We start from the raw sequence: 18476 nt of genomic DNA, 5'->3' as shown, positions 1-18476 counted from the left end.
ATATCAAAATAAACAAATAATATTATATTAATAATAACAACAACAACAACAACAATAATAATAATAATAATAATAAATTCCAATAAAATTACATAAATAATAATAATAATAATAATAATAATAATAATAATAATAATAATAATAATAATAATAATAATAAAACTTCACAAAATATGATGACAGACATTCAAAGCTTAATTCTAATATCTCAATAGCATAACAATATTATATGTATGGCAAAATAATAACAACAACAACAACAACAACAACAATAATAATAATAATAATAATAATAATAATAATAATAATTATTATTATTATTATTATTATTATTATTATTTCAATTCTAAGAAATAAAAATAAATAAACAAATAAATAAACATTTAAATAAATAAAAGAAAGAAAGAAAGAAAAAAGAAAAATACATAAATAACAATAATAAAAATATTATAAATAACATAAATAAAAAAATAAACAAATAATAATAGTAATAATAATAATAATAATAATAATAATAATAATAATAATATTTAATAATGATAATATCATTATGTCTTATATGAGAACGGTGACTGTGCAATTCTAGTAGTTATAGAATTCTGGTAGTTCCAGTGTTAATGAGGTATGTGCATTTGAGCTACATTTGTGTTTTTATTATTATTATTTTGTATATGTATTATTATTGTTTTTGATAATTGTGGGTGACAAAGGTTGTTGGACTCCATAATTTTAAAGCAAGTTTTTGGTGACAGGCCACAAAAACTAACAATGGCAGAATAAGTTAAAAAGAAAGCAGCAACGTGCAGTGATGGGATCTGAGGAAATGTGGGGAAAATGATGGAAGGACTTTGGAATGGAAGTGCAGTACTGTGGCCTCTGAGGACAGGGTTGTGTCTCAATGAATTTCTTCTTCCTGGAGGGCAGGGGACTGAAGAGAGTGTGTCATGCAGTTTGTAAATGGTCCAATTCTTTTTTGATTTATCAGACACATCATGAAAACAATGTAGCATTCTCTGGTGGCGAGATAAACGCAGGCTGCCATTTGTGAGGGATGCTCACGATTAGCCCGGCGAAGCTATCTCTGTGGTGAGCGCTGTGAAGATACATGCTCAGCGATAATGTGCTTGCTCATTAGGGATGTCTTTTGAAAGTGTACTACAATTATTTTTTAAATAAAACATAATGTTTTTTGCTTTATAGCTGTGCTGTCAGAAAACAAAAGAGATTTGTTTGCAATGATGCCATGATGTAAACAATATTATTGTGTTACGTTCTCATCGCAGTAAGATGATTAAATCAATCAATTAGGTTGAGGTTTTGGGTGGGATGCAGAATAAGATCATACATGATAACTACTAATGAACATATGTTATTATCTTAATATAATGCAGGTAATAAGTAGGCCAGGCGGAATCTGCGGACATGTTTTGCTATTTCTGCAAAAAAAAAAAATAAAATAATAATAAATTTTATATATATAATTTTTGTAAATTTGTAAAAAAAAAAAATAAATAAATAATTTTGTAAAAAAATCAGTGGATTTATGCGGAATGATTTTAGGTGTATCATAACTACAAACTTAATATATACCTAATAAATAATACTTTTTTAACTTTTATTTAATATTTACAATGCAAATTCAATTAGAACCACTTATTTGGTAAACAAAGCAAGTCTCTCATATAAAATACCTACTGAAAGACAGAAAATATTACTTTACACACTTCATTGTAAATAGATCAAGTGAACATTTTCATATTACTATTATTATATTGCAATAAAATTTGTCAAATTAATTTAAAAACTGAATAAAAATAAATTAACATTTACACAAGTAAATAAATAGACTCAACGATGGGCTTAAATATGTGGATTTCTGCAAATGCAGATTATGTGTGGGTCTAGTAATAAGCCAGCTGTAAAAAGAAGGACTTGTGACCTAAACTACAGTGTTACCAAGAAACGTTATCAGCATGATGGTGTACAAAACTATTTAAAGTCAAGCTACCTTCCGCAATCTTTTACCAATGGCAAAAATAAGTAGAGTTAGAATATTGCAATATCGAGCAGTAAAGTGTTAAAAGTTAAATAAAAAAATAATTCACAGAATACTTGAAAACTAATTGACTTAATAACAATTTTGTTAGGATTACAACTGAATTAGTTACAAAATAAATGTGCAAAATGATAAAACTCAAAATTATATAATTGTGCCCAGCTTAAAAACCCTAACCCTGCCATTGGCAATTTGACAATCCAATTTGTGCTCATGTTATATCCTCTTCTAAACAAACTTATTAAAACTGAGGCTTTTATGTTAAAGTCCTAGTTTAATTTCCACATGCTATTGATAATGTAGAAGACTTTAAATAACCTTGGTTCTCATATGAATGTTAATTTGTTAACATAATACACTTTCAAAATGATTATTGCTGCTTGTTTAAACTACTTATTTAAAATAAGCAAAAACAAATGAAAAGAAATTACGTTCAACCCACGTACATTTGTAAAAACAAACAAACAAACAAACAAACAAACAAACAAACAAACAAACAAACAAACAAACAAACAAACACAACTTGGTTAACCTAATTTATTTGTGTTGTGGACAACAGGAAGGAATTGCATGGAACCCAGCATTTTTATAGTGTACATTACAAACTGTGAAACCGGCCATAACAGTAATTAACCTCTGTGCTTTGTTTTTCTTGGGAATTAATGTGGTCAGAACTTTTTGTTAGGTTGCCACAGAATCGCGTCATAGCTCAATACCAAAAAGTTGACCTGATTTCAACTCTCCCTCATACCCACATCATCCAAGCACGCCGTGCTACTTTCACCTGAGCTCACCACCGGCTCCTGATGAAAATTAATGACTTCCAGCTACTTTGACACTCACGTTGGCGAGGTGTGAATGCATGGTTAGAATGTCTTTTTATCCCCTCCATTAAAATGAGACCAAAACCCCAAATCTGAGACATTCAAACTGCCTACAGCAGGACATAGCCCAAGGTGTGACTAGACAGCAGACTCCAAAATACACACGTAAGCCAACAGGCCTGAACTTTATCTGTACCTTTTAGAACTTCTTATGGCCATTTTGGGTAAGAAAGGTTAGCAATAAAAAACAATTGCCAATGAAGATTTTCAGTGTTTCAATTGCCTTTGCAAAAATCCAATATCCTTCCAGAATATTTTAAGTAGTTGTCATATTGATGAGCTTCTACGCAGTTGCTAAAGTGTTCAAGGTTGCTCCTAGGTAGTTGCTAAGACATTGCTAGAACATTCTGAAAATCTATTGTTTCAACAAAAATATGAGTCAAATATGGACAAGCCTAACTCTTCGGTTAAAAACGTCAAGCAAAAATGTTGTGCAGCCAATATAAGGCATTATATAGTAGCAGCACACACACTTAATAAAAATAAGAGAAATAAAAATACTGGTTGAAAGACTAAAGGTTGAAGCTGCTTAACTACTATACATGGTGACTGCTCTCTCTGTGTCAAACGCTGTTTTTAATGTACCTCTATGATCTTCAACAGATCAGTAAACATATGTAAATCACAAGAAATTAGAATTAAGATCACGTGGGTATTTAAATCGAGATTGCAATCTTTTAACGATTTACCATGCAGCTCTAATAGAAGCATCACACAAAAGCAGCATGAGATTCTTCACATCATTAACCTTAAGTATGCATAATAATAACAGAGATCCAAACACAACCAATGAGAAACAACCACTTATCATGCACTGAGTTCCATCAAACATCATCTCTCCAACCGATATCATCAAAGACTTCCAGACTCTTAGCTAACTCTCAACTTTCTTCTTCCAGTAATCAGTTCCCTAGATACATTCAGTTCAACCGCAAGAGCATGAACACTGTTAGGTCACAAAAGAGTACCTGTAGGGGAACCTTCCAGAACCTCCCCAGAGTAACGTGGCTCCTTGAAGACCGGTCTGTTGTCGTTCTGGTCAATAACAGACACGTCCAGGTCAACTGGACCCTCTACTAACTTGCCACTCAGGTCAGTGGTGGAAACCTGGAGCTGTGGGAGAGAGAACAAGACAGAATTATTGTACAAACCCACACATACACACACACTTAACGGAAAGACTAATTGGGAGCAGTTGGCAGAGAAAGTAAAGGTTTTTTTTCAATGCTTTCAGTGTCAGCATTCACTGTCACATTTGCGATGTGAGATGATTGGCGGATATTCAAAACTTAAAAATCAAATATTAATTTTATATTTAGATTTTCAAGACAAGATTTTTAAATGAACTGAAGGATGTTCCCACCTGTGGGATGGTAAATGTTAATGTCACGATCACCAGCAATTTAGCCCTTGCTGACCACTGGAAGTACTGACTATAACCTGAACTACAATTCTACACTACATTTCTTATTGAAAAACAGAGTAGAGATGAGTGTTTGTCTGAGATTGTGGCTGATCTGTGGTATGAGAGTCTGCTTCATTAGTGCTGAGGAGAACAGATAGAGAGTAAGAACAGATTGCTAGTTCTTAGAAATAAACTCACATTTTATGAAGGCACTGCAACATTTGATTTAATTCTACTGTCTCTTGTTTGTCTGATGTAGGGTGTGATGCTAAAATGGGGTAATGCACTGAACACTCATGACATGTTTGAAATGATAAGTATGCTTTTTTAATCAAGTATGTTTTAGTACACATTTCATTTCATAATTAAGTATTCTCTGCTTTTTATAAAGGCTAAATACACACTGTATAGTTTCTGGATTGACAGTGACATAAAAAAATGGATTTAATTGTCTAAATTGCAAATTAAATAATCAAAAGTTCAACTGATCAATGACAGCATTAGAATTTATCGAATGCACTATTTTTGACTCAAAATATTTTATTTACAACTATAACAATATTCAAAATAAATACAACTGAATCTCCTTCAGTGGATTTACTTTTATTTCTTTGGTGCAGAGCATGCCCTTGGAGAGTTGTCATGTCCACTTATTATAATGATTTTTGGCCTCAAGTAATCTATTGTGTTGAGTTAATAATGTAAAGGTACAGGTGTGATATTTTTATATGTATACTTTTAAGATAAAGAGTTTGAGATTAAGTTAATGAAGGGCTTGTTTTTATTTTCTTGTTTTATTCTAGCAAGATCTGGCAGCACTAATGATTCATGCGATTTAATACACTGCTTACAGAAGATATTTGCATAAACAGTGATGTTGTGTGTGTTTAAATACATCAATAACAACTAGTTGTTCAGTTACATGCTGTAAAATTGTTTGTAACGTAATGTATCACTACCTGCATTTTTCTGGACTTGATTTGGTTGGTGAATGCTGGTGACACTCCATAAAATTAAAAGTGTGTGTACGGAACAGGAAAAAAAAAAAAGTGCACTGACAACAAAATCCGAGGTTACTACCAGTGGCGTAGTGCAAAATGCGTTGGCCCACCCACAAGAGTTAAGGCGGTGCCTCCTCAGAAATGAAGACAGGGGTGGGGGGAGTTGTTGGAGGAGTTGAATTGGGATACTGCAAAGTGAAGAACTGGGGAGGGCTTTTGATTTGCCAAAGTGAAGACTGGGCAGGGGAGGTGGTTGGGAGCATGGCTTATAATCATGCAAACGGAAGAACGGGGGTGGTTGTCAGCTTGTCAGACAAGGCTTCTGTTTATTCTTGTTGTCAATTATAGAAAAAATGATCGATAAAAGTGTCATGATAAACTGATGTGACTTTAACTGAAGGCGTTGTGTGATGCGCGTGCATGCAAAGGGAAGTCAAATTTGTCCAGGAGTCAGATTTTGATACAACTTTCCTTCAACTCCTCTTGAGGATGGGCCCACGTGGTTTGCATAGTGCACTGGATTACTACTAACTGAATGGAGTAGGATCAAATTTATAAATTGTTAAATAAATTGCATATAGAAGTTACATTTTAAAACCGCTAAAATTTTGTCAACCCGCCATTTTTTTACACACACAATCAAATTAAAAACCATCCAATCTGGCAACATTGTTTGACCCCAGCGAGCAAAAACAAATGAGGTATCATTGAAAAGAAGATAGTTTGAGCTTTACTATTATCTAGATCAGGGGTGACCAACCCTGTTCCTGGAGATCGACCTTCCTGCAGATTTCACTTGCAACCTATATTAAACACACCTGCTTGTAATTATCAAGTGCTGTTCAGGTCCTCATTAATTGATTCAGGTGTGTTTGATCAGGGTTTGAGCTAAACTCTCTAGGAAGGTCGATCTCCAGGAACAGGGTTGAGCACCTCTGGTCTAGATCTACACTCTCAGAAATAAAGGTACTCGACCTGTCACTGGGTGCCTTTTTAAATTGTACCTTATACAAATTTGTAACTAAAAGGTGCACATTAATACCTCAAGGGTACATATTAGTACCTAAAAAGTATAAAAATGTTCCTCCTAAATTTATAAAAATTTGGATACTAATATATACTTTTGAGGCACCAATATGGACCCTTTAAGTACAAATGTGTACCTTTTGAAAAGGTACCACCCTAGTGACAGATCACGTACCTTTATTTCTGAGAGTGTATGATCCAGTTCTAGTCCATAGTTTCATGCTAAAAAATATAAAAAGTTATACATGGTGAAGTAATGAGAAAGAAAAAGTCTACTGTGTTCAATATTTGTTTTTTCAGAATCAGTCACCTAGTAATAACCCTCTGATTAAAAAAAAAGAACTTATTCACAGCTAAACGTTTTGAATACATATGTAAATTTTCAGAGAGAAAAAAGCATTTAGACCTAAAATAAATAACCTTTTAATGTTTTTTATGCAACAAGTTCAAAATAAACACTCCAGACATGACTCTAAAGACTTTTTTAATGAGATAAATAAATATATGAAAATGAACTATTGATTATGCTATGATTGAGCTATTGTTTTGAGCTACTTAGTTGCTTATTTGTTAGTTTAGTTAGTGTAAGGTCAAAGATTACACAAACAAATATTTTTAACACTCATTTTTATATTGAAAAGCCCTACTCTCCTCTGCAAAACATTTTGTAACTATTTTGCCAAAGACATAAGGGTAAGCACAATGACTGCTTTGTTAATCCACATCCCTTCCTCATTATCCTATTTTCTCAGCTTGACCGGACCAAAAACCCTTCCTAAGAAGCAACGTGCCAAATCAGAGTCCAAGGTGACTTAAAAAAAAAAAAAGAAATAGGCGAAACTGTAGGAGAGAATGAATTCACCTAGAGACTAAGAGAAACAGAAAGGCATGAAGCCATATACAGCCTTAAAACCAGCAGACAAAACAGAGAGTCATGTGGGGAAAATGAGAATGAATATGAAAGAACAACAACAGCGCCGGGACGCATTTGGAGGTGTGACGGGAGGGGTTTGGGAGAAGAAAAGGAGAGAAAGAAGATTTATCTGCTTTTCACAGTGTGAAGTTTCACAAGGGCCCACCTGAGAGCATGGTGATGGCTGAGGCGCGAGCATCTGCCTCAATCTCTCAGAGCCGGGCCTCCCAAAAGCCCACATCGCTTATTCATTCCTCCCATCTCCTAGCGCTGGCGTAAAACCGCGTGCGCTCCCTTCACCTCCCGGGAGGTGCGCGTCGTGAAGCAAAGAAGGCGAAACGCTCAGCACGTCCCGTCTCTATGCCTCAAACACAAACACACCAAACGTAATACCCCAGGCCGGGCACGTTACTGCTTACTCAACGCTCCTGAGCAATCGGCCCGTGAAACATGTTAACCTGACGCAAATCACTGTCTGATAAAAGAGCTCAAAACTCCCCTACCGGGCACCTCTAACACGCCCCCGTAGAGCTGGCTTTTATTTGTGCACCTGTAAACTACGCTGAAGCAACACATTAAACTTCATGTACTTGATTTTGGAGGGATGGACAGAAATAGAGAGCTTGTTACTTACAGTTTTACAAAAGTTTTGACTGTGGACGCCACTTGTGTCCTTCATATAATTGTGATAATTTGGTGTTTGCATCAAATTACGTTTGCTAATATTATTTTATATACATAAAGTGTAAGAAAAGTGTCTAATTTTATGTTTCAAAAAGCATGAAAATTAAGAATTTTAAGAATGGGTGAAATAATGATCCATCTGCAACAGATGAAAATAGTATATGTTAGTGAATCTAATTAATCTGAATTGTGCTGTACTTAATCTCAAATGCACTTAAATCTGTTCTGTACTGTATATTCTACCTGTCACGATATCTTTTTTTTTGTTGTTGTTGTTGTTGTTGTATGATATATTGCTTCAAAATATATATTATTGTCATTTTAAGACCATTACATTTCACTCATAATGACAGACTGACAATATAATACCATTATAATGCAAGTACACTCATCCAAAGAACATATATATATAATAAACAAAGTAATAAACAGCAATACATGTTGACAAAAAAAAATGCAAGATAAAAAGTAACATAGGCTTCGACATCTGCTATCAGATCTATTTCAGTTGTCAGGCACCCACATGAAATGTAGTGAAGCCATTTATAGTAAATACTATAGTGCAGGGCTATTCAATTAGTTTGTCATGGGGGCCAGTTTATGAAAAGCCTCCCAAAAGAGGGGTCGGAGAGATGACTTGCAATGCATATAAGTGATGACACAACAGCATAAGAGCCCATATGCTGTATTTTTGCTCCTTAAGACACCCATGTTGGCTTTTTCAACCTTAAAACGTTAATATGTTATATTCTGAAACTACATTACATCATTGCATTGTACAGTGTGGCATTTCTTTTTACAAACATATTCAAATGTTGTGTTTCAAAACACAAGAAAATCAGTGTATTGCTCAAGTAGGGTTCTTCTACATTCAAACACATTCATATGTTATGCTTTAAACTGTGCAACATTTAGGGATGTAACGATTATAGATTTTTGTTGTTCAATTATAGTCTGAAAAACAATCATGGTTTCACGGTTATCACAATTATTATGAATTTATACAACTCAAAACACAAATAGTTCAGAAAATCACAAGAAAACTGCTTATATTTTAGTGTAGTTTATTCCTGCTTAGTAACCAAATATTAGCACAAAATATTAATAAAAAACAAACACTAGTCCATTTCTCTGTTTGGACTTAAAAATAAATGAAAATGTTTTTGATTTAAACAAGAGTGATGATTTTACAATGAAAATAAATGACAGAACAATGAATAAATAAATAAATAAAAATAAGAAAAAATAGTATGTGTCTAATGTTAATTTAAGCTATCTGTTAGCTAATAATTTAAATAGACTATTGCTATTATCTGCGTTCATACATACATATGGCTCTTTTTTGGCGATCCATGAGCAAAGTGCAAAGCACAGGGCGCAAAAGCAATAAGGGAGGATCAAAATCCACTTTTGTTCTTTAAAGAACGGAAAAATCTGCTTTGCACCGTGGCGCATGGTCTAAAAAGGGTTGAGCTTATTTTCTCAATGAGTTATAGGTGTGTTTTGAGAATAAACCAATCAGAGTCTCATCTCCCATTCCCTTTAAGAGCCAGTTGTGTCGCGCCATAGGGCATTTGCTATTTACATGACGGACTTTGTAAGTGTTAAAATAGAGCACTTCACTAGCAAGAAAACAGTTAAACAGATCATCTACATCTTGAGAATGAGAGATGAGCCTCCTCATTATTTACTTTCACTTTCACTCTCGTGGATAGGGAAACGTCTTGTACGCACAGACATCCATTAGCCTGTAAATAATGAATTTAGTTTGTTAAGTGCAAAGATTAATTTCAAAACTATTTTTTAAATTCAGTTCTAATTTCCCGCAAATGAATAAATCAAAAATAATAACGAAGTGTGTTCAAAAACCTGAGTTATATCTGAATACACATGCTATGCCCCATATGGTCTAAAACCTGGCAAATCTAAGCTTGTTTTTTAATAAAACAAATATAAATATGCATATAATAAACAATACAATAACATTATACAAAAGCAAATTGTTTTGAATAAACTGAAAAGCCCCCCGAGATAAAGAGGGCATGAAAGTATGGTTTTTATATTTATGTAGGCTAGAAAATATTTTTTTGTAATATTTTAATCTTTAATACTTTATATTAAAATCCCATATATATATTCTTATATATATATATATATATATATATATATATATATATATATATATATATATATATATATATATATATATATATATATCCTTAATATTTATTAATATTTAAATTTTTCCTTTACATATGTAAAGATATTTGTGTATATTGCTGTACATCCTGTCTCTATTAAGCAATGTGTAAGCGAGGCACACAACTAATGCGCCGGGTGTATGATAGGGCCCATAATCATTTTAATCATTTGTAATAATTCTCATTTTTTGTTTAGATTACACTGAAATCCACGAACAACTCTCACCACTACCAATATGCCCAATTTGCGCACTTTTTCATTGGAAATAATGAGCTTACCAGCGGAAAAGACACAACATGTGAACGGCCTGCTGCTATAGTTAATCCAATGTGCGTGTGTATTGGCAAAACTTTGTTTAGTTGCAGCAGTTTTGTTCAGAAACGTGGCATAGAGACGCCTTTACAATTAATTAACCGTAATGAATTTAGGTGTGGTTAATAGTGAAATCGGCTAATGGTTGCATCCCTATTATTGATATCAGTGCATTGTACAAAAGACCTTTTCTACAAAATATCCAAATGTTTTTGGCTGCTCGCGCTACTCGCTTAATATCAGGTGACTCACGCTTTGCGCAGCCTTTAACTGCAGCTCATGCTGTATTGGACAGACGCATGTCACGTCATAACTTTAGCGGACGTTTTTTGACTGAACTTGGTCACACTATTTGGAGGGCAGAAACGAATTGCCAATTGAATAGCCCAGCTACAGTGTTTTTTAACCATACTGACACAGAGGTTGCGCAATCAGTTAAAATGCTGCTAGAATTGGTTTTGAAATAAGGCCGATGTATATTGCACCACCAAAAATGATTGAGGTTGTCCATGTGTTCTGCGATAAGTCGATATATTGATTTTTGTGACAGGCCATCTGTATATACATAAAAGTAAGCATACAGAATTAAATAGAAATTTCCTGCTGAAAAATTATTTCAAGGATAGTGTTTATCTGAAGGAGCTGAGCCGAAAAGCAAAGCCCTCGATCTGAGAAAAAAATTAGCTGAAAGAAGGATCTGAGTCAAAAGGCAAAGCTCTCGATTTACCGGTTAATCTACGTTCCTACTCTCACCTAAGGTCATGACTGAAAAGGACAAGATTTCGGATACAAGCAGCCAAAATCTTTCCATCCCTCCAATCCTTCCTTTTCAGGGTCACCTGAAAGGAGCTCAAAATAGAGCTGCTGCTCCACATTCAGAGAAGTCAGCTGAGGTGGCTCGGGCACCTGTTTCGAATGCCTCCTGGATGCCTACCTAGGGAGGTGTTCCAGGCATGTCCCGCCAGGAGAAGGCCTAGGTGAAGACCCAGGACACGCTTGGAATGTCTCTCGTTTGGCCTGGGAACGCCTCTGGATCCCCCGAAGAAACAGGAGGAAGTGTTTGAGGGAAGGAAGCCTGGGGTTCTCTCCTAAGGCAAATTATTCGATTACTGATGTCTATATAAACTTAGTCATTCAGGTGATCTCAGACCACTTGTTTTGATGTGTAACAAAGTGCAATTGATGGATTCACATATGCCAAATGAACCAGATTAACGAGGCAAACGCAATAGCTTCGGAAACAAAAGTCTAGGTGTGAAAGCACCCTCACATTACAACTGAGTGATTTAACATGCGTTTAACAACTTGGTCTGACACTGGGGTCAAAAGTATTTTTCAAATAATTCATAGTGCACCTTTATATAGAGTCACTTATTGTGCCATCAACAAACAAAAACGATCATAAAGGTTTAAAAATGTTTCTTTTAATCAATCAATCAATCAATCAATCAATCAATCAATCAATCAATCAATCAATCAATCAAAATAAAATATTAAACATCAACTGCAATGTTTCAAAAACAATATGCATTCCAATGGATAATGAATATTTATAAGAGAAAAAAAATATTGTAGATTGTAAACAATCTATAAATTTAAATATCAGTTAATTTTAACAATACTACTGTTTTTCATGTAACTTTGAATCCATTTTAAATCTAAGTGCAAATAATAACACACAAAAGCTCAACAGTGTGCTTACCAGAAACCGTGTTTGAAATAGAAACAGGAAAATGATGTTTATGTATTAACATCATGCTTTTAATAAAAACAACACAATAAATAAAACATAACCGGTATGTCACGAAGCCATCAATCTTCGTAGTACATAAAAATCTACTTTTAAAAGCTCCTGGAAAGCCACCGGTTTCACAACGTGACTCACAACATCTCTGGCTCTGAACGGAAACATTAAGAGCTCAAATTAGCTGCTCATAACTCCTAGCTGTGTTAACGGATGATGAGTCTCCCCTCCCTTCTCACCCCAGTGGAAATGACCAATGATAGCACTTGCCATTTTGCATTACCCTAAGAGCCCATCAGGAATGATCCATTACGCCGAGTGGCCAAAACGGGGGAGTTCCTTGCTCTGCCAGCACATTACGCGAATGCTGCCAGTAATGCATGACATCACTCTCATCTGCCCTCTCTGTGTCTGGTGGAGGCACAGGTCAGTCTTTTTGTCTGGCCCCGTCCGCCGCAGTCATGAGTCTGATCTAATGCTCTTAATGATACAGACTCCCCACATCAGAGTTTATAGCACTAATGGTTCGATACATCATCACAGCCTGCTGCTTTTCCACTCCGGCATGCACAGACAGAGAGAGAGAGAGAGAGAGAGAGAAATAGAGAGAGAGAACATTTACTAGGGTTCACACTGACTAGTCGATTAGTTCTGACGCAAGCTGACGTGTTGCCTGTGCCTTTGAGACTATGCGAATGCCCTCTACGCATCTTAAATTGAGTAGGTGTAAGAGATCTTAGGTGAAATAGATACTTCATCCTATAGTCAGAACACTTTTGCATAGTTGAGTGTGTGAGTGAGTGAGTGAGTGAGTGAGTGAGTGAGTGAATGATTGAGTGAGACAAACTGAGTGTGCAAATGTGTACGCAAGTAAGTAGTGTATGAGTAAATAAGCTTATACACTACTAAAAATTGTGTTTAAGTGCATGATTTCAAGGGTTTACACTTAAATATTGCTTGATACTAATAGCAGGTTTGGCATCATGTCCCGGGAGAGAATCCTGAGCTCTGTGATAATTAAGCCCAGGGCTCCTGTCTGGTCAACTATTGTGTAAGGGAGTCCGAGATCAGGTAGTTCTTAAGATCTGCCCCTTGTGAAGTAGGAAAAAAGGAGGGAGATAGGGTTGATAGGTTTTTTCTCAAAAACGAAGATAATAGAAGTAAAGAAAAGTGAGCTATTTATTGTAAATTTTGGATTAAACTGATTTGTTTGCTAATGATTTCACATGAGAGAGCAGCCGCGATCAATCATATCACATGCTTCACTTAAAATTAGTTTCTCAAACTTCACTAAGTATGTGGATGAGTGAATGTGATGTGTGTGTGTGTACCTTGTAACCCTTAAGTTGTATGGACTTAATGTCCTCACAAATATAGCAATAGCAGCACATTTTGATCTTGTAGGGACATTTTCTGGTCCCCTCGTAGAAAAAGGTTCATAAAACAGACAAAACCCCCTATCGTATTCATTCGTTTTCTGTAACACTTTTGAGTACCAGTAGAGTCTCTGCTTAATATATGTTGATACCGCTGCTAAACAGACATTTATCTGACTATAAGAAACTTTGCAAGTACATGTCAACTTACACTAACCCTAACCCTCACCCCAAGCTAACAATCTACCTATAATCTAATAAAGTTTAGTTGGCATGTATGTAGATGCAATGCAACTTAAATTCAATAAACGTACCATCAAAATAAAGTGTGAACCACCAACTTATCCAGCATTTGTTTTACGCTGATGCCGTTCCAGCCACAACCCAACACTGGGAAACACACATACACACTCTAACACACATATTTTTTTTTGTTTGTAATTTTTTAAAAGTAATAAGAACTGTTATTGTAAAACATAACGGAGGCATGTAAAAAACCAAATGCAAGAAAAAAGTTGCAATTACAACAAAAAGAGCATGATTGATTATTTGATTGATTGACTGATTGGTTGGTTGGTTGGTTGGTTGATTGATTGAAATATTGAGAAATATCAAATAATGTGGAAGTCTGATTGGTTGGCTGGTTGAGACCGGTCGATTGATTGATTGATCGTTTGATTGATCGGTTAATTGAAACATAAATTGCTGTGGAAGTTTGCATGCAAATATCAACTGATGTAGAAGTCTGGAACAGGCAGTTTTCACATCTTCAATAAACAGAATTGTGAAATTCATAGTACACTGAACTTTTTAAAAGGGGAGAAATATGTATAATAATATGACAATAAAATGGGCATGAGTAAATGATGACAATTTTCAGTTTGTCAGTAAACTACTTAATTTCCATATACAAAGGGAATATTGATGACCTCTTTAATGCATTAGCATTTCTAAAAGAAAGTAAGCAGTGCTTCCTTCAACGCTTTCAGTCTCACGTTAATCTTATCAGCATGAACTGTCAAAAAAAATATGTATGCCTTTTAAATCCTTTATATATGTGTGCCTTTCAAATCTGAAGCTAAATAACATTTATATGAGATCCAGCAACAGCAAGTACACGGCACACATTACAGCAGACATCAAACATCATTACACCCCATCAGACCCCCCGCCGCGACTCATTTTCTGTAAAACAGACGTGTCAGCGCACTACAGGAGCTCACTACTCAGCACGCGCAGGCCTTATTTTCAAGAGACGTATGCACACAGGATATTCATTGTATCAACTATGCAATCATCCATATGGGAACAGGGCGAAACTTACATAAGCCGACTTCAAAAAGTAGCACCCTTCGCATATCCAAAAGTCTCATTCCCTTTAAAGCACCTTTGATATTCCAGCGTTTTCCCCCAGAGAGACACTATCCTTAACAGGCAGTGTTTGCCATCCTCGCTACCGTTGTTTTCATCCACCCTGCAACCCCCCTTCTATCACCTGCTCTTTTTGACTCTCATCTAAGGGGTGTTTACATCCCTGTCAAGTGCACTTATACCCCGCTGGTGTTCGCAGAGCCCCTGTGAACCCTGAGACACAGGAGACGGACAAGTGGTCTCTCTCCAACATGTCAACAAGTCCTCAGGTGATCCACTAGAAAGCAAACAGCACAAACACAATAAAATCTCGCCATTTTGAGGACAATAGTGGATTGATAGGTGTAGTGTCTGGATACCTAGGACAATTACTGGTAATAGATGTAATTAATGCAGTGTTTAGGGTTGTTAAAGTGGTCTTATTATCCTTTTTACACATTACTTTACACGTTTCTATTCAACTTCTTTAGTGTGTAATGTTGTTTGAGCTTGAAAATGTAAAAAGATGTTAACATTTAAACAGTTCCTGCCCAGGATGGCCAGGCCTGCTTTTGTTGGTAGTGGTTTAGTTAGTATAATGTATAAAAAAATATGCTTTGAAGAATCTATTAAAAAAACAACATATGTAATTTGTTGGTCGACTTCCAAATCCAAGTAAAGTTGTATATAGGAATCAACTATAATAAATACATAAAATATCATGCTAAGCATGTTATTTCACAGTAACACATAGCTGTATAGAGTGTATACCTGTATGTATAGAGTGTGTCATGTGTGTGTGTGTATATGTATACAGTGTATCATGTGTGCATATAAATAGAGTGTACTGTATCATGTGTGCATATATATGTAGTGCATTATGTGTGTATACATATAGAGTGTATATGTATGTATGTAGTGTGTCATGTGTGTATATGTACATAGCAAATTGACTTTCTTTGTTTGGGTTCATCAATTTCCAGTAGTTCAGTAGTTACGTGACTCATCTCTCACGCCAGAGACCTGGGTTTTATCCCAGACCCTGACAGCAGTGTATCATGTGTGTATATGTGTGGAGTGTATCGAGTGTGACTATAAATGTATAGAGTGTATATGTATGGTATGGAGTGTATCATTTGTGTATATGTAAATAGCAAGTTGCCTTTTATTGTTTGGGTTCATCAATTTCCAGTACCACAGTAGATACGCGACTAATTTTTCACGCCTGAGACCCAGGTTTTATCCCAGACCCTGACAGCAGTGTATCATGTGTGTATATGTATGGAGTGTATGGAGTGTGTGTATAAATGTATAGAATGTATTGTAGTGTATCATGTGTGCATATGCATGAATTGTGTATATGTATAGAATGTATCGTGTGTGTTTATATGTAGAATGTATAGACTGTATCATGTGTGTATAAGGGGATGACATTTTTTTGGGGGAATCCCACGGATCACCAGATCTTCTTTGCTATTATTCACGGGATTGGGACAGTACAGGATAAAATATTAATGGGAGCAGATAAGAGCGGAAAAAGGGATGATGACAAAAAGATTGCACCGCCATTTGTAGTTTTCTTTCAATACGCCTACAATGTAATGCAATTAAAATAGTACTACACGACCCAGAAGCCATCAGTGCTGGAGGGAGGTAATACCTGCAAAGAAACTCATGTAGTGAAAAATAATTTGCAGCACAAATAAGAGTAAACTGTGACGTTAATAGCACGCCTTGCTAGCACGCTGCTTGTAAAACATGCTTAATCTTGCAAGGCAAATTCAGGAAAGAATCAGCCAAGCATCTCTTTATTCATCAAGTAAAAATTGTCACTGGTCTTGTCTGACCGACAAAACTGCTCACAACCGTCATAGATTCAGTGTTTTCAGTAGATTAAATTTAATAGAACCTTATAATTATAAGGTGACGATATGATACATTATGTGTGTGTATATATATCTATAAATTTTATAGAAACCAAAAATTTAACTTTCTCAAGCATCAACATAATCTTACAACACCAACTTATAACATTTTTGATTGTATTTCTTGAAAAGTAATGCTTCAATGAATGATCTGCCAAATAGAACCTTAAAATTCCGAGTGGAAAATGACTTTTCAGAATGAGAAGGTTCTATTTGCATTTACAGTGTTTTTTTTTACTCCAATTTGCAAATGTAAGAGAACTTTAATATTTACATTTAGAGAACCCTTAGGGTCTCTGTCATGTTAATGTATGAAAGAGAACTGTTACACACATATTGTTTGCTATATGAAATGCAAAAACTTTAAAGCTCAATATCTCAAAATCATTCAGAACGCAGATAGAACCTTCTAATTCTAAGGTGACGACATGTTTGCAGTGTATCAAGTGTGCATATGTATGGAGTGTATATGATGGGATGCATCATGTGTGCACTCCATATATATGATACACTCAGTGGTTGTATAATGGTTATAATAGTGTTTCATCCTCTTCTAGTAGTTCAGTGGAAACGTGACTCACCTCTCACGCAAAAGACCGGGGTTCTATCCCAGACCCTGACAGGAGTGTATCGTGTGCATATATATGGAGTGTATATGTATAGTGTGTATCATGTGTGAAGGGATGTAGTGTATTGACCTTATTCTCCGCCGACGAGTGGGCGCTGCCATTTTAATCTTTTTGGCTCTAGACTTCCGGTCTCATTCACTTCCATTCATTTTAAGACATTAAAAACTGCTCATTACGCTGCTTGATGTTGCAATTTGATATTTTCTTGTTATAATATTCTACTTGGTCTGTAAAGTCATGCAAACATTTGTTTGTAGAGCAAGTAATTTGACCGGTTTTTGCCGTTTATTATTCCTAGTCATTTCTCCCATAGGCGACTAAATCGGAAGTTGTAAGACAATTGCGAAAACAGGCGCACTTCCGCATTTTAGAATAAGGTCAATTGAATGTGTATATGTATAGGTTGTATTGTGTATGAATGTATGTCATGTATATCATGTATTGAGTGTGTATATGTATAGGTTGTATCGTGTGTGAATGTATGTAGTGTATTGAGTGTGTATATGTATAGGTTGTATCGTGTGTGAATGTATGTAGTGTATTGAGTGTGTATATGTATAGGTTGTATCGTGTGTCATTCTGTTTATCTATAGGGTGTATCATGTGTGTAGTGTACCGTGTGTGTAAATGTATAGAATGCAAGTTTTTTATTGTCAATGGAGGCACACGCATATTGAGAGCACATATTGCATGCTCGAATAAGGTTCACCCAGATGACAACTGTGAGTTACGTGACAAGAACTGACTGATTAGCTTATAGACTTTTCGGTAGACCAAATACTTGTAGATACGGTAGACCAAACGATGCGGATACAGTAGACCAAACAATGAAGTTCTTTTTTAAACTATACTGTAGACGTCAATGTGTACTGGTATCCAGTTTTATTCTAAATGTCTTCTTTTGTTATTCAAAAAAATTAAATAAATAAATAAATAAATTAATTAATTAATTATATATATATATATATA

General features: G+C 35.2%; 1 protein-coding gene across 5 annotated transcripts in view; it reads right to left on the bottom strand.

Moving 5' to 3' along the window:
• The window catches only part of cdh13 (cadherin 13, H-cadherin (heart)), a 618570-nt gene that overhangs the window by 236929 nt on the left and 363165 nt on the right, over positions 1-18476 (bottom strand). For all 5 annotated transcript variants that reach the window (XM_087293013.1, XM_087293012.1, XM_087293014.1 and 2 more), the window contains one exon: positions 3909-4053. In XM_087293013.1, coding sequence (XP_087149139.1) covers positions 3909-4053 — 145 coding nt within the window. The remainder of the gene's footprint in view (positions 1-3908; positions 4054-18476) is intronic.

This window comes from Danio rerio, chromosome 18 (genome assembly GCF_052040795.2).
Source record: "Danio rerio strain M-AB ecotype USA chromosome 18, GRCz13ab, whole genome shotgun sequence".
In the NCBI taxonomy this organism is placed as follows: domain Eukaryota; kingdom Metazoa; phylum Chordata; class Actinopteri; order Cypriniformes; family Danionidae; genus Danio; species Danio rerio.
This window is presented reverse-complemented; position numbering and strand designations above follow the sequence as displayed.